The following is a 25,000-nucleotide window of genomic DNA, read 5'->3' as shown; positions in this document are numbered from 1 at the left end:
AGACAGATAATAAAAAGAATCATATACAAATATACAAAATATAAAATGTACAAAATAGCAAAAATACAATATTTACTATAGACGTTCAAGTATAATGTCTTATTTATTAAACATATGATTATTATGTTTATAAAATCATGTTAAAATCATGTTCACATTGCATTAACTAAACTGAACAGATACATTTGATCGTAAAAATGCATTTTTAAGTGTTGAAACGAACTGCACGAGTATTTTTCACTGATTGTGTTAACTGTTCAACTAACAAAACCTTAAACCAGTCAAATGTAGCCCAAACCGTTTGGTTACATTTGATCTCACACACACACACACACACTCACACACACACACACACACACACACACACACACACACACACACACACACACACACACACACACACACACACACACACACACACACACACACACACACTCACGGATGTTTCTCTGTGTTTTATAAATGTTAGTACATTTTTCTCCCTTTGGGTGAATTAATGACTTCAAGTGAGGAAAACCAGAAGGAAATGTTGTAATCCAAAGAAGGTTTCTCATCACACACACACACACACACACACACACACACACACACACACATGCGCTGCCTTTCAGAGCACTGACATACAGACTACAGATATTTAACACATTAATCACACACTCTGTCCTGTAACACACTCACACACACACACACACACACACACACACACACACACACACACACACACACACACATGAGCTCATGGCTGTGAGAGGCTCCATATAAGGGCGTGCTGATGATGTCATGCTCTCATAGGCGTCTTCAGTCCGTCTCATTGTTGAGTTTCAGAGCTGGAATGTTCAGATCACTGACACACTGAACACCAGCAGCAGCAGCTCAACAGCACTGACCAGGTACACACACACACACACACACACACACACACACACACACCCATGCAGAATCTCGGACTGCATGTAGATAGTCTTTAATATCATGTGAGATGATTTAACTTTAAGTGAGCTGGTGGATTGAGTTCTAGTGGTAAAGATCTAAACAGCTGATGTTGTTTAAACTCCAAAGTCAGTAGAAATGAGTGAGTGTTCTGCTGGGATGAGGATGATCCTTCAATCCATTGTTTCATGTCTTTATAAAGTAATAACATGTTGGCAGAATCACTGCATGTTCCTCCATTCTGCAGATGATGTAGGTGTTTAGTCTTCATTTCATGCCCGTTTATAGTAAATATATGAGCGGATTTTGAAAAAGGACGAGGTTATGATTGTTAGATGAGCATGTTCCAGTTACGTACTGTCATTAGTGTCAGTCCTGTTATTAACTTGGCTTTCATACAGTTATAATCTTCAGTACAGTGACTCTCCCGAGTTTCTAAACTGAGATGTTTTAATGAAGAGAATATGTCCTGTTTGATTAGTCATTCTAGTTGTGGACACTTTTAGTGTTTTAGTCTTTTAATGCGTGTTTAGTTTGCTCTTTTGGAGCATTGTGACTCTGATCCGTCTCTGATCTGCTGCCCTCTGCTGGACACAAACGCCTCCGAACGTTAGACTAGTATTTTATCCATTAATGCTTTAAAGATGATTACTAAAAAGTTGCAAAAGTTGATCAGCATTTGAAGGCAAAAATTCTGTTCAGCGAGAGCTCAGTGGCAACCATTTTTATTAATTTTCATGATGCATGACACACAAAACGTTCATGTTCAAAACCGAAATCTAAATCTCAGATCATCTCGAGATTTCACACACCCTTATTCATGACGTTTAAATCCTTCTCGCAGGCTTTTCCAAGACTTTTTTTCCATGGCATAGATTTTTCCTCACTTTTCTCTGTAAAAAAATCTGGGCTCTTGGGAGCGAGTCCAAGTCGATCGGGCGGTCCAAGGTTAAAACAGGGAAGGGAAGGAGCGTTTCTCTTTAATGGACGCCTCCTGATTTCCTGAGCTGTTTTTAGGCCGTCAGACTGCTGCGTTCTGATGAGCTCAGGATCCCTTCTGCTTTCGTTGTTTTCTCATCAGCGCCATGTCTTCATATCGATTACATAGTTTTCTGTACACTGCTTAATCCAGAATATGTGGTTAGAGGATTGAATAAATGAGAGTCCCAGAGCAAATGTGTTTACATGATGACAGAAGACGTGTCATTTCCACCCGGGGGGCTGCTGGGAATCATAGACTGTGTCTCATTGAACATATTTCTACTACAGGAAAAGTATGTACTTCAGTGTTGGGAAAGTACAGTACGGCAGCATTAGGGCTTACTGCCTTGCTATAACATTTCACCCTGATTGATGCCATTGTCTCAAACTGTTTGCGTCTGCATCTAGCTCAATTCATTACTTTACTTTCAACACACATGTATACTATGAAATCTGCTGGAAATAGTATAGTATCCAGACAGTATGTTTTCAGTGCACTATATTTTAGAATTACATAATGTTTATGATGATTAATACGTAAACTGTGATGCAGGGACTGTACAAACCTATCATGGCGATAAATTACAAAAAAATGTAGTATCAGGTTATGAGGTTGTTCAGATTGCTAAATAAAAAACAAGGGTTTGAGAGTATGATTTTGGCTTTGGGATGACAGATAATGAGCTCACTACAGCATTTGTGAGCAATTAGAACAACAGAGTTTAAGTTTTACACACTTCAACTTTTGGCTTTCGTTTTCCCCTGTTAATGGTGAACCACAAATGTTTAACGAAGTCACGATGCAAAAGGAACACCACAGATATTTCCAGAGGATGGCCGGCTGAACTCTTTATGAATGTTCAGTCTGTAAGCCAGTGCTGTCAACTCATCAAACACACTGGTGCTCTGATGCATGTTCAGCAGGACACTGCACTGTGATTATAATACTGTATTTTTAGAATCCGACTATCATTTATATTTGATCTCTCTTCTGTTATTTTTTTCTTAACCCTATTTTCCATTACCTTTGAATGGCTGAAGCCACGTATGAGTGACACACACATGGAAGCATGTAGACACACTTCTGGATGAGGTGGTTTCATACGCCTCGTAGCGCTGACATCATCCTTGTCCACTGCTGGTTAGGAGCCTCTGAAAGAGGTTTTGTTTACATAGCCAGTAATGGCCTTTGGAGGAGGGGGAATTCTTTAAAATATAAAACCACTGAGGGAAGGTGGTGGTGTTCATGGGTGTGGGGGGAGAGACAGAGGAACCCCCTTATTAAGACACTTTTTCCATTTCCACTCTAATGTGCCTTCTTTAGTGCAGGTTGGCAGCTGCGTCCTGTAGTCAAAACACCCTCCACCACTGGCGGCATTTGGGAGCAGGGAAACTCGTGCCAGCCACCATGACCCCACTTTCTGCCCGAATTTGTACCTCTGGAACACACACTGCCCCACTTTATGTCAACGGGTTTTTCATTTCCTCTACATATTCTCATATGGCATGGACAAACATAGACATGAAGTTTCCCAGCTGAATACCAGTTCAGTTAACTGAGCTTCAGTTAAGCCCAAAAGGCGAAATTGAGGTCTGTGCAAAAAATGACAGCAAATGTTATGTTTTATTAGGTCCCACATTAAAAATATTTTCATATGTTCTTCTTTCTTCCCAGGCTGAAACTGCTCGTTGATCAGGAAAAGACATACCAGGAGAGAAAGGAGGAAGAGAACAATAAGAAAGTCACAAATCTGAAGGACGAGCTGACCAAGCTAAAATCCTTCACCCTGCTAGTGGTCGATGAACAGCAGCGACTCACCGAGCAGCTGACCCAACAAGCAACAAAGGTCCAGGAACTACAGAATACTGCCACTCAGGCCCAAGAGGAGCTGAGCTCCGCCCAAACCCGGCTTCAAGAAGAGGAGAACAAAGTCCTTCGCTTGGAGGAGGAGTTACGCAACCAGACCTGCCATTTCCACCAAGAGCAGGAAGCCATGACTGCTAAACTGACCAATGAAGATGCCCAGAACAGACAGCTGCGGCAGAAGCTCTCCTCGCTCAGCCGACAGTTAGATGAGCTGGAAGAAACCAACAAGACCCTGCACAGAGCAGAGGAAGAACTGCAGGAGCTGCGGGATAAAATCAGCCGAGGGGAGTGCGGCAACTCCAGCCTAGTGTCGGAGGTGGAGGAGTTGAGGAAACGAGTGCTCGAAATGGAGGGCAAGGATGAGGAGCTGATCAAGATGGAGGACATGTGCAGGGACCTCAACAGAAAGCTGGAGAAGGAGTCGAGCCAGAGCTGTGGCTTAAAAGCAGAGGTGGACAAGCTGAATCACAGAATCATGGAACTTGAAAAGCTAGAAGACGCCTTTGGGAAGAGTAAGCAGGAGTGCAATTCACTGAAAAGCAACCTAGAGAAAGAGCGGACTATGACTAAACACATGTCCAATGAACTAGATGTGCTGAGAGTCAGAATCAAAGAGCTTGAAGCTACCGAGGTTCATTTGGAGAAGACGGAGCTGGCGCTGAAAGAGGATCTGACAAAACTGAAAACACTGACTGTCATGCTAGTGGATGAGAGAAAAGCCATGGCTGAAAAGTTAAAACTGATGGAGGACAAAGTACAAAACAGCACTGGCAAACTGCAGGCAGAACAAGACAAAGTCAACACTGTCACTGAAAAACTGATCGAAGAGAGCAAGAGAGCTCTGCGGTCAAAGGCCGAACTGGAAGAGAAGATGTGCATTGCCACTAGGGAGAGGGACGAACTCAAAGCTAAGCTGAAAGCAGAGGAAGAGAAAAGCGGTGACCTTCAGTCCAAAGTCAGCATGATGAAAAAACGTCTTCAGTCACTGGAAACAGTGGAACGAGAATTACTGAGGAACAAGGCCAAAGAGGAACACACAAAGAGCCCAGTTCCTTACCGCTACCCACAAGAAGACAACAAAGTGAAAGATTTGACCCAAGAGGTAGAACGCCTCAGGAGGAAGCTAAAGGAGATGAAGGCGGTTGAGGGTGATCTTCTGAAAACTGAAGATGAGTTTGAATCACTGGAAAAGAGATATTCCAATGAACAGGAACGAGCAAAAGCCCTGATGGAGGAGCTGGAGATCTCCAGGAAGGAACTTTCCAAGTACCAGTTGGCTGAGAAAGAGGAATCTAACCAGGAGCATATCCTGTACAAGCGTCTGAAAGAGGAAGAGGCCAAATCTAGCCATCTCACTAGAGAGGTCGAAGCCCTCAAAGAGAAGATACATGAGTACATGGGCACAGAGGAATCCATCTGCCGCTTGAAAACAGATCACTCTACCCTACAGAGAAAACTCACCCAGCAAGAGGTCAGGAACAAAGAGTTGGCCAGAGAAATGGAGACCCTTACACGAGAACTTGAGAGATACCGCCGCTTCAGTAAGAGTCTAAGGCCGGGCATGAACGGAAGACGTTTCTCAGATCTCCAAGTCTCCACAAAGGAGGTGCAGACGGACACAACAGACAGCCTGTCCCCAAATTACAAGAACCTTGCACCACTGGAACGCGCCCTGGTCAACGGTAAGCTATATGTGGAGAGCGATCCGGAGGACGAGGTTAATTACAATGAGATCAACCTCACAAAATGCAGTCCATCGCTCATGAACAATGTCAACAATCTCAACAACAACATGAGAAGAGTCAGAGGCCCTTTTCTTAAGACTCGAGAAAGTCAGCATCCAATAAATGGCAAGATGCAACAGAGACAGAACAGCAATCATGTTCAACAGGGAGATGTGTTCCTCGCACACAGTCCTGGACAACCCCTCCATATTAAGGTGACCCCTGACCATGGGCACAACACGGCAACTCTCGAGATCACGAGTCCCACAGCGGAGAACACCCAGTCCTTTACAAGCACGGCGGTCATCCCGACAAGCGGCGCCCCTCCAAAACAACGCATCACAATCCTTCAAAACTCACCAGTCTCACCTTCCAACAAGCCCAAGGGTTCTCCTCCTCCTCCGGAGAGTCCATGCAGTCCAGGCACGCCTGACCGCTCCATGTCGCCACTCACCATGGCAGCCTATTCGCAAACTCTAACTTCTGAGTCCTGCGGATCGGTGACCCCGGACCGAGCCATGTCGCCCATTCAAATCGTGTCCGTTACTACCGGAAGCCCTGACCGGTCGGAGCCCGCAGAGCTTGTGGGAGGTCATACCGTTTTCCGTGTTAGCCCAGAAAGGCAGAACAGTTGGCAACTGCAGAGGTCCAACAGCTCAGGTCCAAATGTCATTACCACTGATGACAACAAAATACATATTCACTTAGGGAGCCCCTACATTCAAGCCGTAAACACCACAGCCAAAACCATCCCCTATTACTCCCTCGGGTCGGAGCAAAGGATTCCAGTGCTAACCAATGGCACTCCAGCCAAAGGCAACAACAAAATCACAAGCAGCATCGTGATAAAGCCCACATCCAGTCCGATCTCACGACCCTCACAAATTACAGTAAGTAATATCTGTGACTGACCCAGACTGACTAGTGTTTGATTAGTGACCCTCCCCTGATCTCCTCAGCCGTCGACCCCTGGCATCGTGATCCACTCCAGACCCTCAGATCTGACCGCAGTAGCGGCTAACCAGTGCAACTGTAGTGTCTGCTGTTGGTTTGTTTCTGTTTGATTAATAATGAGATGTTTATGTGCATGATATGTAAAACGAAAGCACAGAAAACGACACATAACGAGAACACAAGCATTTGTGCTTATTCACTTCACTTTGAGGTTAAGTGCACTTACTGTTTTTGATAGATAGCAAATGATCCTGTACCATTAAAGTTCACTGATTGATGTACAATTTTGTATTTTTGGTTTATTTTTCATTTTCCACTCATATTTTATGTTGGGTTTCTGCTTTTTTCTGTTAATAATTAAAATCAGAATGCTAACAATAGCCTAATTTATTATTATTTTAGGTAATTCTGAGATGCAAACTGGAGCAGAGAGATGTTTATGATTGCATGATTTCATTTGTAGAAAAACATTCTAACAGAAAACACTTAATCACTAATAAGACATAGTGTTACCTTTCTGGGGTAAATGATCCGAGTCAGCTCATATAATGAGCAGAACCTCACATCAGGTAAGGAGAGGTTGGGAACATGTCTGCATGAGTTCAGTTCATTGTCTGATGTCATAGTTACTGTCCTGATCCAAAACACCACCATCATCCGCTCTCACTGAGACAAACTACAGTCTTCTCTAATGATATCATGGAAAATGCATGACCGTTCGCTGCTGCATGAGATTTGACTCCGAAGAAAAACAACATTAAAGCTAAAAGTAAGTTAAAGCGTTAGCTTGATGAGTTTGCATTTTAGCAGTAGCATAGTATCAAACATCACACAGCATGTTATAGATAGATTCTTTTAATGAATCGCCTCACACACACATGCAGAAACACAGCAGTGAGTGAGCACTCATGTACATGGACTATATCAAGCGTTAAATTGATTCAGGCTGGAATTTGTGCCGTCTGGAGTGTGTATCCTCTGGTTGTCTGGCTAAACAAACTGCCGTTCATGGAGGGCTCGGGAACAGCTGTGATTATGAAGTGAGACGATGTCTCATCAGCCCAGTTAGTGAATCACACTCAAACACACACACACTCATTTAGCTTGAATCGATGCAGTGTGTGCACTAGAGATGACGTGAACCTCGTTACCAAGAAACACAAATGACACGTGGTGCCTGATGGGACAGAAAGAATTATTTAGACGATTCGATGATGGCTGATAGTGTATTTATACACAGATCTAACCAGACACACTGTGAATAAAGTTAAACAAACGCAGAGTGATGCACCGAACTTAAAGTCGGTGTAAGTGAGTTTTCACCTGACAAGTGTGCAAAAGCCTTCAGAAACAACCGAACATAAGACCAATAAACCAGCTTGGGTTTTTGTTAACGATTATGAAGCTCACGTAGGAGCATTACCCAATAAAAATGTTCCTGCGAGTTCCTTCGGCAGAACTCAATTGTTTGGAGTTAGTTCTCTCAGCGGCCCTCCAAAGCCCAAACAAAAGCCTTGTTTATTTTCCATGGTGACAGCAGCTGCAGCGCCGCTCGTCTCAGGAAGCTCCTGCTCGTACCACACTTTTAATTAACGGTCATTATGTGCATCTACGTGCCCTCTGACTCGAGCCGCATGGGTTTCTGCTGTGTTATCCGAGCCGAGAGCACAGCGTGACCCACATTTGAACATTTTTCATGTGTGACGTAAACCTTCAGGCAGTTGTTTGGTTTTGGAGAGCTCTTTTAGAAGGTTCTATGCAAAACATCTCCAAATCCAGCGCAGAAGTCTTAGACTGGATCAACAGGTAGAATAGAACCAACTCAGAAAAACGGGATGTTCTTGGAAGGTTCTGGCAAGGTGCTCTTGAGGTCTTTGCACACTGAGTCTGAAATTTCTGGGCGTAAAAAAAAAAAAAAAAAAAGAACTCATGTTGTGTCAATCATATGGTACAGATCCTTTTTATTTTTTAAACATGTGGCTCTAGTATCACTAGCAAAGCATCAAACTGAGCCATTGATATCCTAATGTAAACGCTTGGGATTGGATGGACCCAGTATTTCCTCTTTCTTTCTTTTTTTCTTTTATAAGAACAAAATCCTACATTGAATTTTGGGAATATTTTTGCAATAGAATAATTAATACACATCGAACTCAGTGTTCAAGGTTTCTGTGCATGACACATTTTTATGGTGACGAATACAGAAAAACACGAACGAAAATTTCAGATTCAGCCTGCAAGGACCTTAATGTTGAATTTAACATAACCAGAAAAAAGATTTTTGTACATTTAAAAAATGACGCTTTGAACGCTCAGAGAACATCCAGAGACTCGGTGTTCGTAACTAAATGAAAACGTTTTCATCTCATATTTTGTTTACTGTAGAGAACGCATTTGCAGATGTGCAGCAGAGGGAGGCCGACGGTGACAAGCTGACATGCTTTCTCCTGGCAGAGCGTTTGTGCTGATTGTGCAGGAATTAGATCCGTCACACAAACCCAGGAGACGCTCACAGATGACTGCAGAAGCACTCGTCTGTCTGCACCGAGCCTCCTGCCTCTCTCTCGCTCGCGTCGACATGTTTCTCAAACACCTCCCTCTACAGGCTCATGTCAGAGTGTCTCAGCCATCACCAGCTTTATAGATGACGTAAAAGCAAAACATTTTCTTGAAGCTTTCTAGATTAAGTTTCAAGTGCATGTTGGTGTAAGAGCATGAAGCCTTGTGTGCCCATATCTACTAGATACCAACCAGAGCTGTCCTGTGTTTGAGAGCGCCATCTTCTGGTCATCTCAGCTCCCACCGCATTTGGGTTTAAACTTTTTATTTAGTCTTAAAATTTGGTGAATACTTCTGATTTAGAGGCACGAACGTACATGCAAGTGGGAAAGGAGATACACATTTTGTTATGACTTTTGTGTTCCAGGTCAAATTGACCAACATTTGATATTTTAATAGCTTTAAATACCAGTTAAACTGTTTACCTCTTCTTGAAATTTGGTGTATATTTTCTGTTTAGGGTCATGATTGTACATGCAACGTTTTGACACATAGATGTGTTTTGGAAAGGCTGTGCAAGTTTTTTACAGCGTGGTCAAATAGACCAAGCAATTTGCCAAAATTCAACATTTTAAAAAACACTAAAGAATCAGATAAAATACAGAAAACCTTTACTGTAACTGGTCAAACACTAAAAAAATACAAAATATATGACTCAAATGTATGCAGAAAATTGAGAACCTTCTTCTGAATCATCCAAGGAAAATACATTATTTCTTAAGTTTTCTGAATTACTTAACTGTTGCAGCACTGAAAACAATCTGAAAAACCAGTACTTCTCCCATAAGGGTTTGAGAAAAAGACAGTGTTTTTTACAGCGTCGATTTTTGGCTGATTGCATGGAAACCAGTGTGGGTCAGTTTGAGACAGGAGAGTTAATCTATATAATCTATATCTGTACTGCACACAAAAGCCTATTGCTATATGCATCAACTGACAGCCGTCTTTCTGTTTTTCGTTCCTGACAGATGCCTCTGGAATCATTCCGGCGTCCTGGACCGACCAGGATTCCCAAACCCAAAGGCTGCAGTGCAGCGAAAGGATCAAACAGCGCCGTCCAAACCCCAATGAACTCTGGGAAATGTGTGTCTAACAACTTGAACCTGATGAACCAGCCTACCAAATCATGAGCGACCCGTTCACAGCAGCTGGACCCAGAGGAAAGACTTTTATGTTTATTGTGTTTTGTTTTGATCACTTCTGGTGCTGTATTCAGACTCTGTAGACTCTAGTCATGTTCAAAGACCTGACCATCACTCATCTTTCTCTCTATGGTGCTCTTTCTTTTTCTTTTAAACCCACAAAAAATACTACAGTAATTTTATAGTAAATACTATAGTGTTTTTAAATCAAACTGTAGTAATTAATTTGAATTAATTTGTTGTGCTAATTGTATAGTTGCTGTGGTTATATGACTATTGTAATATAAACAAATTACTTTATCTAACTAAATATTACACCACGATACACTACAGTTGATTGTAGTAAAAACTGAAGTATACTACAGTATTTATTACAGTTATAAGATAACTAAAGATAAAACTACAGTATCCTGTAACAAAGTGGTACATATACAAATACAAATTTTACTATAGCATGGCTCAAAAACACTATAGTATTTACTATAATTTACTAGTAATACTAGTAAAACATAATTGTTGCACTCATTATATTGGTAGTAATCGCTGTTATGGTTTGATTCCTTATATATAGAGCAATGATGCACTGACTTAGTTGTCATATTATGAAGTATTTTTGCTGTATGAGATCTGGATGTTAATAAAAGACTTTTTATATCTTGTCCATCGGAGTTAAACACAAATATTGATTATTGTTACATTAAATAATTTTCCCGGCATGCCAACGTGAAATAGAAGCAGAGTTTAAATGAAACGAAACTCAAATGAAAGCCTTAAACTCGATCCAGAGCTTCTAGAGCGCAGCGCTGACGTCCGACCAATCAGAATCTCTCCTCGCAGCAGCGAACCAATCGGAGCGCACCAGTGGAAGCCCCGCCCGCGCGGTAAATGCTGTGGGCGGGATCAGGCGGAATGAATGAGTTCAGAGCGCGCGCTCTCGGCGCCAAAGAAAGTTTCCTCTGCCCTTCAGCGGTGTTTATTTGTTCGTTTTCATGAATGTTCCTTCATGTTTTTGTTTCTTTAGTTTGCATCAGTATTTTAATCCGCGCTGCTGAAGGTTATATGAGTTTTACACTGAAAAGTTGAGGCATTAAAGCGCGATTCGTGCAGGAAGAGAAGAAAGAGTTTAAGATGGCAGATGATTCTGATCAGAGATCAGTTTTAATGGAGATCCCAGAACCACAGGCCAAAATCACAGGTGAGATCTTCTTCATCTTCATCTTAAAGCACAGTACATCCTCAAAAGCACAGAAGAAATCTGATCAGGACAGTGTTGGGAAGGTCACTTTGAAACATGTAATAATTTCAGTGTAACTGATGACTTTTTCGAGATTTCTACCGTTTTATTAAAAGCAGACAGAGTTAACCTCACAGAAGAACTCAGCAGATCTCTGTCAGACTTTCACAATCCTTCATCACATGATTAGAAGCACAGCCGCCACAAAATCAGACTTTGAGGTAAAATACAGGTTTAAAACCATCACAACAAATAGTTTAGTGTCATCTATACTCCTTTCATTAAATCAAAACAATCTAACAATACCTTAAACAGTAATTATTAAAAATAAGCCCAAACAGGAAATATAACAGTGATGGAATAAACATGTGTCCTGAATTAAATTCATATATATATATATATATATATATATATATATATATATATATATATATGTATGTTGGACATATTTTTCATATTACAGTGCTTGATTACAGTGGTACAGATCATTGTGGAGTTAGTGTAAGAACGTCACGTTTATTTCTATAGTACTTTATACAGTATAGAAGAAGTTTCACAGGAACTCAACAGAATCAATGAAGCAAACTTTCTGCTGGAAACGGCTCGTTACTTCAGTGTTCATTCAGTTCAGTGTATTGATTCAATAAGATTCAGTTCCATCAAATGATTTCTAATCTTTCGCAAACAACAACAACGAACAGAGAAAACTCTCACAGACTCTGCTTACAAGCAAACCATGATGATGATGATGATGATGATGATGGTGTTTCGTCATGAATTCATGATTTAAGTCATTTAACCTCTGTCTTTCTAAAGCTTTTAAATCTCATGCAGAATGCCTGATAAGTGTGTTTTGTTCCTCACAGGACGTCTGAGAAGATCCTACATGGATATCTTGAGTTCCCGTCTGTCTCCTGGAGCGAGACGCGTGAGACGCGGACACATGTGTGAGTAACTGCCCGGGCCGTCCGTCTAACACAGGGGTCTCAAACTCAGTTCCTGGAGGGCCGGAGCCTTGCAGAGTTTAGATTCAACCCTGCTAAAACACATATACTATGTATGTCTGAAGTATTGATCAGCTGGATCAGGGCTGTTTAATTAGGGTTGCATCTAAACTCTGCAGGGCTCCGGCCCTCCAGCAACTGAGTTTGACACCCCGCTCTAAAACAATACACTAAAACAATACACACCAATCAAAAACATGAGCCTAAACTACGATGGAAACACATTCTGGATCGTTCTGAAATAACTGAGCAAAGTCTGTCCAAACAGAAGCGTTGAAGTACATACAGTCTTCCACGAATATTAATATAAACATGTTTACTGTGTTTGATCTGCTCTCTCTGAGCTGCGGGGGATTTATGAAATGTATTATATTCGGTTGCTTTTCTTAGTGATATTTAATGTCAGTTTATGCGATGCTCCAGTTCTGCACGTAAGTGAAAGCCGTGTGTTTGGATGGAAACGTATCTTGAGTGTATCCTGACAGTCTCTCTTCTGAAGCGGACACAGGTTCAGGAAGACGGCGGACTGGAGACGCCTCGGACTCCAGCGAGGTGTCCGTCTCCAAGCAGCTGCTCCACAGTCTTCTTCTCGCCGAGCAGGTGAGGTCTCTCCAGAGAACACTGAACCGTTCAGTTCAATGATCTCAGAATATCTTCTGTACTGTAATGCATGCGTGTCGATTAGAAACGCCGTTACCTGTGGTTGAAGCGCCTGTCTCTGCTCTCAGTCGGTTCAGATGGCGTCCGTCTCGCTCACGTCTGACCTCAAGCTCTTACTGGACGATCTGCACCAGAAGAAGACCAGCGTCTACAGATCCATCCCGTACTCACGCCTGGCTTCCAACCGGGACGCCCACTGCTTCAGGAAAGCCCGTCCACACCTGATGGCCTTCAAGGTGACCACAAACGCTCAGAAAAAATCAGTAGTTAAGCGTTAGGAGGTTTTCAGTTCATCCTTTATAAAGCCGAACATTAATAATCAGTGAGCGGTTTAAAATGTTTTCTTCTTGAGCAAATCTGGAGTGTCTAATAACTTTATTAACAAAGTATAATTATTACGTTATTTACAAATCAGTTATTTAGGAGTTCATAAGATCTTTTAGAAAGTCTAAGCATTTGATAAAAACTATTTAAATGTATATTTATAAATCATATTATTTAAACACATAATTCCTGCTGTAATTCATGTAGTTATTAAACACTTAGTTGCCAGCTATTACTAATATTTTAAAACTGTTATATAGCTAGTATAAGTTCTTGCAAAGTGTTACCAAAAAATGATAGATGTTTAAATGTGTGTGTCTGTGTGTGTGTGTCTGTGTGTGTGTGTCTGTGTGTGTGTGTCTGTGTGTGTGTGTGTCTGTGTGTGTGTGTGTGTGTGTGTGTGTGTGTGTGTGTGTCTGTGTGTGTGTGTGTGTGTGTCTGTGTGTGTGTCTGTGTGTGTGTCTGTGTGTGTGTCTGTGTGTGTGTGTGTGTGTGTGCAGCGCTCGTGTCAGGACGGAGGCCGTCTTCTCCTGCAGAACTCTGAGTGGGAGAAGCTGCTGGAGTTCGTTCAGGCCGCGTGCCGCTTCGCCAGCCAGCTCCCGCAGTGGGAGACCAGCACCCATAATGCACTGCAGGAGCACTGCTACGCCACGCTAGCGACGCTGTGTAGCACGGCTCTGCAGAAACACAGACCGGCTGAGCACAGAGCCCGAGAACTCCTGCGCAGGTCAGAAAACACAGCACTGATCAAGAAAACAACTTTAGTGTGTTTGTACAGATGCGTGATTTGGACCAAAATTTGTGTTTCTATGTCTGTATGACTAAGACAGATTTGAATGATTATTTAATTTGATTAGTTTCACACGTCGTTTATTAAGCGCTGATGAACACGGCAGCAGTTGACCAGAGTGAACAACTAAAATATAAAAACCAGGAGAAAAAATAACATCAGTAAAATTAAAAAGCATGCAGAGTTTAAAATGACAAGAAAATGAGTAGGAAAGCACAATATTGGATTGATAATGTTCAACTCGTTTTGACCATAACTGATATATTTCCTCTTGTTCGGAAGAAGTCTCTCTTGTGTGGAAGCAAATTATTTTGGTTTGTTTTTAACAGGAACTTATTTGTTTGAATTCACTTATAATGAATTTCTCTTATAATAACAGTACATTAAAGCTTTGAAAACAACTATAAATAAACTAGTGAATATTAATCATTATTATCAATATTAATCACTGCATTCATTTTTCCAGAAAGAAGCAGCTTTAACCTTAACATTTTATTTTAAGGTTTAACATTTTAGAGAACATAATTTGTTTAAAAATATAACATAATTATATATATATATATATATATATATATATATATATATATATATATATATATATATATATATATATATATATATATATATATATATATATATATATATATATATAATTTGTTCATGAATAGCTATAGCTTCTGACCTTTAAATGAAAACATACCAGTCTTTCTAATTTCAGATTCATTAAACCAAATCAGTTTGGGTTTTATTAAGATGAATTCTGCAGCCCTGAGCTTTTCCTCGTTCTGATTCTTGTTTTTATTTGTAGGTTTAAAACGGCTCCGTGTCGTGTAGGCGAGGATCGGTCCTTGTTTAGAGCAGCTGGAGAAGATCCTGCAGGACTATCAGAACAGAGAACCACAAACTCAGATCCAGCCCTGAGTCCTGCGTTCAGATGAGAGCTCGCTGATGAGTGACGGCCCTGATATCTGTGCGTCTTGGACCGTGTGACCCCTCTGAGGATCAAAACCTGCCCATAACCCGCCCCCCTCTGAGGATGGACACGCCCATAACCCGCCCTGAGGGACGGACCCGCCTCTGAGGATCAAAACCTGCCCATAACCCGCCCCCTCTGAGGACGTGACCCGCCCCCGTCTTACCTGAAGGGACCCAGAAAGCCTTGACTACTTGAATGCTGTGCTGACGGAGCAGGTGTAAATATGTTTGTGTGAAAGTTTGTCTCGTCTGTCTGCGCTGCACTTTTAAATGTCTCCGTCTGTTATAGTTTGTAATAAATCCATTCGTTTTTTCTTAAAGGAAATGTTTCTACTGTTTGATTAGGAGCGAGGCTGATCAGACAGGAAGTGCTCATGACGCTCCAGAGTGATCAGAACAGAAATGACTGTATTATAACACATACAATCATTTCAAGTGAAGAGAAGCAGGTTTTTGCGGTCATACTGTGAATCATTTTTAGGTTTAGTGAATAATACAAATGAAAAATACTTCTTTAATACTTTTTTAACACTTGATCGTGCTGTTCTCAGATCAGACACAGGGTGGCAGTCCTCACATTCACTTCCTGGACTTCAGAAACACTGTAGAGGGAAACAAACCGCTGTTAAGAATAAGAATAATGTGTTTTATTTCTAAAACTAGAACACAAAGAACAATACAAAAATACCAGAATTAATTAAAAAAAAAAGACCTTAAAAGACTGCATCTTAATGATCCAGATTTGGGAGCTTTGAATGAAAAAACTAGAGCAATATATATATATATATGTGTGTGTTTTTAATAAGCGTGTATGATTTTTATTCATTCTCATTGAAGTGTTTGTGTTTTAGTGCGTCCTGTTAAAGGAAAATGAGAACTGTTGCCTTGGAAAAAGTTTTATTTGCTTTCAGTTTTCATTCATTTAGTTCAGCTGTAGTGAGTTCGGCTCTGATTTCTGTGATCGAGCTGATTTGATGAAATCATTCAGAGCATCCTTACCCTGTGAAACATCAGCAGGAAGCTGAGCGAGGAACACTTCAAGACACTACAGAGTGAGCAGAACTAAACTTTACATAACTCTCTGTTTTTATGACAATAAAGCACACTTATCCTTTCTCATACAGGAAAAATACATTCATTCTTTTCAGCATTATATATTATATTTAATGAATTAATAACTTCTTTAGTAATCTGGTGCACTATACATTTTGGAGTAAGTTTTTTTTAAATATGTTTATTTCAGTGTGTCACATTTCTTACATTTTTGTAGTTGTTGTGATATTTATTAGCAATTTAAAAGAGTAAAAATTGTTCCTATGCTAAGTTTATTTCAGGGTAGGAAAGACAATTAAGATCTCACCAAGAACAATAAACACGTTTGTGAATGAATAAAAATACATTTCATAAATATAAGAAGAGTTCAATCAATAAATATCACTACAAATGCGTTTTTATAAATACAAATCTTTATATTAAACTCTTTTAGGTTCCATAACGTTCTATAGCTCTATAGAGTACAGACTGTTTTAAGAAGCTTCACGGAAATAAACAGGAAAATAATGTGTTGCAAAATTCATCAGCCATGAAACTAGTTCAGTGTCGTTATAGCAGCTGGCTGTGTGTGTGTGTGTGTGTGTGTGTGTGTGTGTGTGTCAGACGCATGCGATCCCAATGAAAAGGGCAAAGGTCAAAGGTCACAGAAGTGATGAGGGCTGGAGGTTTCACAACACTTTCAGCTGCAGTGGCACAAGTTTCACATCAGATCCAGAGGAAACAGGTGTGTGTGTGTGTGTGTGTGTGTGTGTGTGTGTGTGTGTTTCTTCGGCCACCTGGAGGACAAACACATCTCAGGGTGACAGGTCTGTCCGAACGGAAAACACAAACACACAGTAACCTTGTAAAGCAGAAAAGGATTTCAAACTTGTAATTAATAAGTTCACGCATCTTTAATTCTCTCTTTATTCATGAGCATCTGCCTCCTCTGACCCTCAGAAACGATGGAGTTATTGCATATTAAACAGCTGCAATCACACCTTTCTTGATTTCTCAGAAGAAGAAACACATCTGAAGAAAGTGAACGTCCTGCTGACTTTCTCCGTCTGAAGATGATGAGAGAACAAAACAGATCAGAGTACACACACACACACACAGACACTCTCAAGCACACACGCACACACACTCGCACACACACACTCTCTCTCAAGCACACACACACACGCACACACACACTCTCAAGCACACACGCACACACACACTCTCTCTCAAGCACACACACATGTTGTGTTTCCATGTTTTTTGGGGACTCTCCATAGGTATAATGTTTGTATACTCTACAGACTGCATGTGTTATTGTTCTACTCACACACACACACACACACACACACACACACACACATTTGTTTGCCCTGCGGAGACACAGTTAAACACCCAGAGTGATGCAGCAGTTTATTCTGTGAGTCTGAGGCCTGCAGTGGGTCAACATGCAGCTGTGTGTGTGTGTGTGTGTGTGTGTGTGTGTGTGTGTGTGTGTGTGTGTGTGTGTGTGTGTGTGTGTGTGTGAGTGTGTGTGTGAGTGTGTCTGTGTGTGTGAGTGTGTGTCTGTGTGTGTGTGTCTGTGTGTGTGTGTGTGTGTGTGTGTGTGTGTGTGTGTGTGTGTGTGTCTGTCTGTGTGTGTGTGTGTGTGTGTGTGTGTGTGTGTGTGTGTGTGTGTGTGTGTGTGTGTGTGTGTGTGTGTGTGTGTGTGTGTGTGTGTGTGTGTGTGTGTGTGTGTGTGTGTGTGTGTGTGTGTGTGTGTGTGTGTGTGTGTGTGTGTGTGTGTGTGTGTGTGTGTGTGTGTGTGTGTGTGTGTGTGTGTGTGTGTGTGTGTGTGTGTGTGTGTGTGTGTGTGTGTGTGTGTGTGTGTGTGTGTGTGTGTGTGTGTGTGTGTGTGTGTGTGTGTGTGTGTGTGTGTGTGTGTGTGTGTGTGTGTGTGTGTGTGTGTGTGTGTGTGTGTGTGTGTGTGTGTGTGTGTGTGTGTGTGTGTGTGTGTGTGTGTGTGTGTGTGTGTGTGTGTGTGTGTGTGTGTGTGTGTGTGTGTGTGTGTGTGTGTGTGTGTGTGTGTGTGTTTGTGTGTGTGTCTGTGTGTGTGTGTGTGATCTGTTGTTCTCTCACTGTGAGAAGAGTCTCATCTCTCCACACACAAATAAAGATAAATAATCTGACCAAAATTATAAAATAAGACTTATATATTGTAAACAGAAAATCATAATGAAACACATTTTTGCAAGGAAATGTATTTCCAATCTTTCTAAACGTATTAAAACTTTATAATCTCTAGCAGGCTATTCCACTGGAACATTGTAGAATATATTATTTTTATTGCAATATATGTTCACGTATTATAAACAATAAATAATATGTAATTTTTTTGTGCTTTTTCTTGGATTGATTTGTATATTGGTACATAATATTTTTATGTAAGTATTTTTTAAAGCTTATTTTAGCATATATATTTTTTTACCACAATAACAAAAGCAAAGTCCAGTGAGAGAACCACAAGATTTACTCTTCAGTACTGACTCCTGAAAATGTCAAAATATATCATTTTATTCAAATTTCTACCTTGTTTGTAATGATTTTAAAAAGCACGTATAGTGATGATGAAATATTGTTTTGGATGATGGATCTTTTTTTTCAAAGAATCAGTTAAACAAAAATGATTCACTGAAGCAGTCGAGTTTTGTAACGTGAATCGTTTGATTCAGATCGGGAATCATTTGTTTATTAGGTCAGAATCATTTTGCAAATTGAATGATTCGTGATTCACGCCCCGATCTGATTCAGATCAGACCTTCAGAGCAGATTTGTGGATGTTTCATTTTTCTGATTTCTCTTTTGCGTATGACTTATCAAAAATGATGTTTTTATATATTTACGGTAGGAAATTAAAGTTATTGTTTCGTGTTTCTTCGTTCTTGACACAGAAGAGCTTCGGGAGCCGTGATTCAATTACAGCTCTGAGACGAATCAGAGGAAGAGTCTCAGGTGCTCTGAGAGCAGGGCATTGTGGGTAAAGTGTACCTGTGGGAGGTTCCCAGAAGAACAAAGAGAGCGGTGAGTTTAATGGAGACGGATGGTCGTTTATTTCTGCTGTCGCTGATCTCTGAAGAACTCTTTCTTTCAGTCGTGATGTCATTCGTTATAAAAACATAAAGAAATACATAACTAAACATTCAAGCATCATTCAATCGTTTTCATTATTTAATTGCAAGACAGAAGAAAATAAGGGGAAAATGTCATCTATGAGCCTTAAACATTAAAATTCTATTCAAATCTACTGTTCGGAAGATTTTAAATCACATTTTTATAAAAGAAGATAAATAACTTCAGTTCTCTCGACTGCAATGATAGAATAAATGAAGTAAAGGTTCTTGAGTTTTAAGATAAAAAAAGAAGCAAACTCATTAGATTTTATTCAAAACAAAGTCCAGGAGAATTCTGATCTAGGAGATGCTTTATATAACCACTCTTACCTTTTTAGCTAAATCCGTTGGATAGAGATTTGGTGATTGTTTCTCTCATTAAAGCACAGGTTTTTATTTGAAATGAATGCACATAACATAAGAGCAATCAGAAATTCTTCATTCATTTTTACATAAATCCAAAACAAACGAACAAAAAAAATACCACTCGATTAATAAAACATTTCAATTATTCCAAAAGAAAAGATTGTTGGTAAAAATGAGAGAAATCAGCCATTTTAAAGAGATTTAAAAAGAATTATTACTACAGAGACATTTCTAAGCAAGTCGTTTGAATAAAACTCTCATCCTTTCTAAATCCCTTCAGATATAATGGTCGTGTTCAGATCTCTTCAGATAAACTGTTAATGATTCTTTATTGATTGGCAGCGTCTTCAGATCCGCGTCCATAAGAATATCATCAAGAAAATCAGAATAAAAGGTTTATCTTCCAGAGCGTTTCCACACAACACACACTGAAACGCTTGATATTTCTTTCAGCCGTCGCCTCAGGCTGGTATTAGCTGCTTCTCCAGCGGGGTGTAGTTTTCAGATTGATCAGGGATTACAGAAATACATTTTGGTTTTCGCTCATTTCATTTCACGAGCTTTGAAAGTTGAACGTGAAACATCTTTGACCTCGTGTCATTAGCGTCAATTACATTCATAACGATCGCCTGGGTTCTGCTGTCCTAGAAACACCAAAAATACAGACATCTCCTCTAAATAACACCAAAAACGCCATTTCACATGATGTTGAACTCCAAAAACAGATAGATCAAGGGGTTGAATTGTGCTGGAGGTCAGGTTTTTTGCTTTTATCCACTAACCGATGTTTTTGTGACACATTTTTGTAAAGCACTGTTTATTCTGTACATCAATATATTATACATTTACTGATATAAAAATTGGAATGAATCTGCATTTGGAGCAATAATTGTGCAGAAACATCAGAAACCCCAGAAAACCCTGCCTCTCAGCCTTTGACTAGATTTTTGCATTTTGTCAAAACACAACACACAGATCTCACTGTAACACACACTATACAGTAGAAAACTGTAGACATCACTATTTTCTAGTATAAATATCTCAAGATTCTTGAATCAGGATGTATTTACTTGGCAATTACAACAACTTGAGATATTATGTCTTGTTTTCTGAAAATTTCACTTAAATCAAGCAGAAATATCTGCCATTGGAGTAAGAAAAATCTTCTTAAACAATGACATTTCTCGTAGCCGTTTGTCAGTTTTTAGAAATGGTTTATTTATTTCTTATGTTTTTGATCACGTGAACAAGGGAAAGTTACATTTGACCATTTCTCAAACATTATAAAAATGATTTGAGTAGCAACATTTAAAAAAACATTAGATTAGACTTAAAATATTCCGAGAGTGATGAGTAATAATGTTTTTGTGCTAGCGATTTGTTAACGACAGGATGTGATGAACGTTGATTCATAACTTTGAGAGAACCTTCGCAGAACGTTGAACGCCGCTCTGAGGATGTTTGTGGCTCGTGTAGATGTGTGTTGTTATTAATTCTGGGTTCATCTGCAGCAGATCTGAGAGTCTGTATGACTTCATCCTCTCCATTAAGATTCTGTGGCGCTGCTCTCCTTGAGTTGACCGGTTAACCCGGGACAGCGTGTCATTAACATTCAGATGTAAGACAGAAGAGAGGTTGATGGGATCAGATGCTTATGAAGTTATTTACTCAAGCTCATCATTACTCCAGCCTGCAGCACTACACTGATACTACAGTCGTTCTCGCAGTACTCCCAGGACGTCTTGGAGAAGGTTGACGTTTCTTCCTGAGACCAAAGAGATGAAACAACGTCAGGTGTGAATGAGATCTGAGACTTTACTGCTCTTTTACCATAAGCCCTGCCCCCCATGATATTGTTTTTTCAGTATAATGAGTGATTATACAGTAAATGAAATTATATTAGTTTAACGAGGTAGAAAATAATTAAATTCAAATGACATATTACGATTCTGCACTCTGTTTCCTACTTCGATTAAAATTCAGAAATTAAATTACTGAATTAAACAAATAAGAGTTCTGAATGATGCACAGCATGTGTTTGATGTTTTGACTGAGGATCACGAGAGATTTTTCATCATTCCCTGCATCATCCACTAGATGACAGAGATTCCTGCTCAGAGCTGTTAGAGAGAGTGTGTGTGTCAGTGTGTGTTCATCGCTGTTAGAGAGAGAGAGAGTGTGTGTATCAGTGTGTGTTCAGCACTGTTAGAGAGTGTGTCAGTGTGTGTGTGTCAGTGAGAGTGTGTGTGTGTCAGTGTGTGTGTGTCAGTGAGAGTGTGTGTGTGTCAGTGTGTGTTCAGCGCTGTTAGAGAGAGAGAGAGAGTGTGTATCAGTGTGTGTTCAGCACTGTTGGAGAGAAAGTGTGTGTCAGTGTGTGTTCAGTGAGAGAGTGTGTGTTCAGTGTGTGTTCAGCGCTGTTAGAGAGAGAGTGTGTGTGTTCAGCGCTGTTAGAGAGAAAGTGTGTGTTCAGTGAGAGAGTGTGTGTCAGTGTGTGTTCAGCTGTTGTTAGAGAGTGTGTGTCAGTGTGTGTTCAGCGCTGTTAGAGAGAGAGAGAGTGTGTGTGTTCAGCGCTGTTAGAGAGAGAGTGTGTGTTCAGTGAGAGTGTGTATCAGTGTGTGTTCAGCACTGTTGGAGAGAAAGTGTGTGTCAGTGTGTGTTCAGTGAGAGAGTGTGTGTCAGTGTGTGTTCAGCGCTGTTAGAGAGAGAGAGAGTGTGTGTGTTCAGCGCTGTTAGAGAGTGTGTGTCAGTGTGTGTTCAGCGCTGTTAGAGAGAGAGAGAGTGTGTATCAGTGTGTGTTCAGCACTGTTGGAGAGAGAGTGTGTGTCAGTGTGTGTTCAGTGAGAGAGTGTGTGTCAGTGTGTGTTCAGTGTGTGTTAGAGAGAGAGTGTGTGTGTTCAGCGCTGTTAGAGAGAGTGTGTTCAGTGAGAGAGTGTGTGTCAGTGTGTGTTCAGCGCTGTTAGAGAGTGTGTGTGTTCAGTGTGTGTTCAGAGCTGTTAGTGTGTGTGTTCAGAGAGAGAGAGTGTGTGTTCAGTCGCAGTGAGAGTGTGTATCAGTGTGTGTTCAGCACTGTTGGAGAGAAAGTGTGTGTCAGTGTGTGTTCAGTGAGAGAGTGTGTGTCAGTGTGTGTTCAGCGCTGTTAGAGAGAGAGTGTGTGTTCAGCGCTGTTAGAGAGTGTGTCAGTGTGTGTTCAGCGCTGTTAGAGAGAGAGTGTGTGTGTGTTCAGCGCTGTTAGAGAGTGTGTGTCAGTGTGTGTTCAGCGCTGTTAGAGAGAGAGAGAGTGTGTATCAGTGTGTGTTCAGTGTGTGTTCAGCGCTGTTAGAGAGAGAGAGTGTGTGTCAGTGTGTGTTCAGCGCTGTTAGAGAGAGAGAGTGTGTGTGTTCAGCGCTGTTAGAGAGAGAGTGTGTGTTCAGTGAGAGAGTGTATCTGTGTGTTCAGCACTGTTGGAGAGAAAGTGTGTGTCAGTGTGTGTTCAGTGAGAGAGTGTGTATCAGTGTGTGTTCAGCGCTGTTAGAGAGAGAGAGAGTGTGTGTGTTCAGCGCTGTTAGAGAGTGTGTGTCAGTGTGTGTTCAGCGCTGTTAGAGAGAGAGTGTGTGTCAGCGCTGTTAGAGAGTGTGTGTCAGTGTGTGTTCAGCGCTGTTAGAGAGAGAGTGTTTGTTCAGCGCTGTTAGAGAGAGAGTGTGTGTGTTCAGCGCTGTTAGAGAGTGTGTATCAGTGTTTGTTCAGCGCTGTTAGAGAGAAAGTGTGTGTTCAGTGAGAGAGTGTGTGTCAGTGTGTGTTCAGTGAGAGAGTGTGCGTCAGTGTGTGTTCAGCGCTGTTAGAGAGAAAGTGTGTGTTCAGTGAGAGAGTGTGTGTCAGTGTGTGTTCAGTGAGAGAGTGTGTGTCAGTGTGTGTTCAGCGCTGTTAGAGAGTGTGTGTCAGTGTGTGTTCAGCGCTGTTAGAGAGAGAGTGTGTGTTCAGCGCTGTTAGAGAGAAAGTGTGTGTTCAGTGAGAGTGTGTGTCAGTGTGTGTTCAGCGCTGAGAGTGTGTGTCAGTGTGTGTGTTCAGCGCTGTTAGAGAGAGAGTGTGTGTGTTCAGCGCTGTTAGAGAGAGAGTGTGTCAGTGAGAGTGTGTATCAGTGTGTGTTCAGCACTGTTGGAGAGAAAGTGTGTGTCAGTGTGTGTTCAGTGAGAGAGTGTGTGTTCAGTGTGTGTTCAGCGCTGTTAGAGAGAGAGTGTGTGTGTTCAGCGCTGTTAGAGAGAAAGTGTGTGTTCAGTGAGAGAGTGTGTGTCAGTGTGTGTTCAGCGCTGTTAGAGAGTGTGTGTCAGTGTGTGTTCAGCGCTGTTAGAGAGAGAGTGTGTGTGTTCAGCGCTGTTAGAGAGAGTGTGTGTTCAGTGAGAGTGTGTATCAGTGTGTGTTCAGCACTGTTGGAGAGAGTGTGTGTCAGTGTGTGTTCAGTGAGAGAGTGTGTGTCAGTGTGTGTTCAGCGCTGTTAGAGAGAGAGAGAGTGTGTGTGTTCAGCGCTGTTAGAGAGTGTGTGTCAGTGTGTGTTCAGCGCTGTTAGAGAGAGTGTGTGTGTGTTCAGCGCTGTTAGAGTGTGTATCAGTGTTTGTTCAGCGCTGTTAGAGAGAGAGTGTGTGTGTTCAGCGCTGTTAGAGAGAGAGTGTGTGTGTATGTGTGTGTTTCAGTGTGTTCAGCGCTGTTAGAGAAAGAGAGTGTGTGTCAGTGTGTGTTCAGCGCTGTTAGAGAGTGTGTGTCAGTGTGTGTTCAGCGCTGTTAGAGAGAGAGTGTGTGTGTTCAGCGCTGTTAGAGAGAGTGTGTGTTCAGTGAGTGTGTTCAGTGTGTATCAGTGTGTGTTCAGCACTGTTGGAGAGAGAGTGTGTGTCAGTGTGTGTCAGTGAGAGTGTGTGTATCAGTGTGTGTTCAGCGCTGAGAGAGAGAGAGTGTGTGTGTTCAGCGCTGTTAGAGAGTGTGTGTCAGTGTGTGTTCAGCGCTGTTAGAGAGAGAGTGTGTGTGTTCAGCGCTGTTAGAGAGTGTGTATCAGTGTTTGTTCAGCGCTGTTAGAGAGAAAGTGTGTGTTCAGTGAGAGAGTGTGCGTCAGTGTGTGTTCAGCGCTGTTAGAGAGAAAGTGTGTGTTCAGTGAGAGAGTGTGTGTCAGTGTGTGTTCAGTGAGAGAGTGTGTGTCAGTGTGTGTTAAGCGCTGTTAGAGAGTGTGTGTCAGTGTGTGTTCAGCGTTAGAGAGAGAGTGTGTGTGTTCAGCGCTGTTAGAGAGTGTGTATCAGTGTGTGTTCAGCGCTGTTAGAGAGAGAGTGTGTGTTCAGCGCTGTTAGAGA

General features: G+C 41.2%; 2 protein-coding genes across 2 annotated transcripts in view; both read left to right on the top strand.

The window, feature by feature from the left end:
* Positions 1–10,797, top strand: part of filip1l (filamin A interacting protein 1-like) — a 37,099-nt gene extending 26,302 nt beyond the window's left edge. The window contains exons 6-7 of the mRNA XM_043252261.1: positions 3,587–6,392; positions 9,984–10,797. Coding sequence (XP_043108196.1) covers positions 3,587–6,392; positions 9,984–10,145 — 2,968 coding nt within the window. The 3' untranslated portion in view covers positions 10,146–10,797. The remainder of the gene's footprint in view (positions 1–3,586; positions 6,393–9,983) is intronic.
* Positions 10,798–11,057: 260 nt separating this feature from the next.
* LOC122354338 lies at positions 11,058–15,211 on the top strand. Its single transcript, XM_043252512.1, has 6 exons — positions 11,058–11,352; positions 12,258–12,338; positions 12,895–12,995; positions 13,124–13,291; positions 13,880–14,106; positions 14,978–15,211. The coding sequence occupies exons 1-6, from the start codon at positions 11,286–11,288 to the stop codon at positions 15,105–15,107; spliced, it is 774 nt and encodes a 257-aa protein (XP_043108447.1). The 5' UTR covers positions 11,058–11,285; the 3' UTR covers positions 15,108–15,211.
* Positions 15,212–25,000: the final 9,789 nt, after the last annotated feature.

This window comes from Puntigrus tetrazona, chromosome 11 (genome assembly GCF_018831695.1).
Source record: "Puntigrus tetrazona isolate hp1 chromosome 11, ASM1883169v1, whole genome shotgun sequence".
NCBI lineage: Eukaryota > Metazoa > Chordata > Actinopteri > Cypriniformes > Cyprinidae > Puntigrus > Puntigrus tetrazona.
Note: the sequence above shows the minus strand (reverse complement) of the source record. Positions and strands in the feature narration are given on the sequence as shown.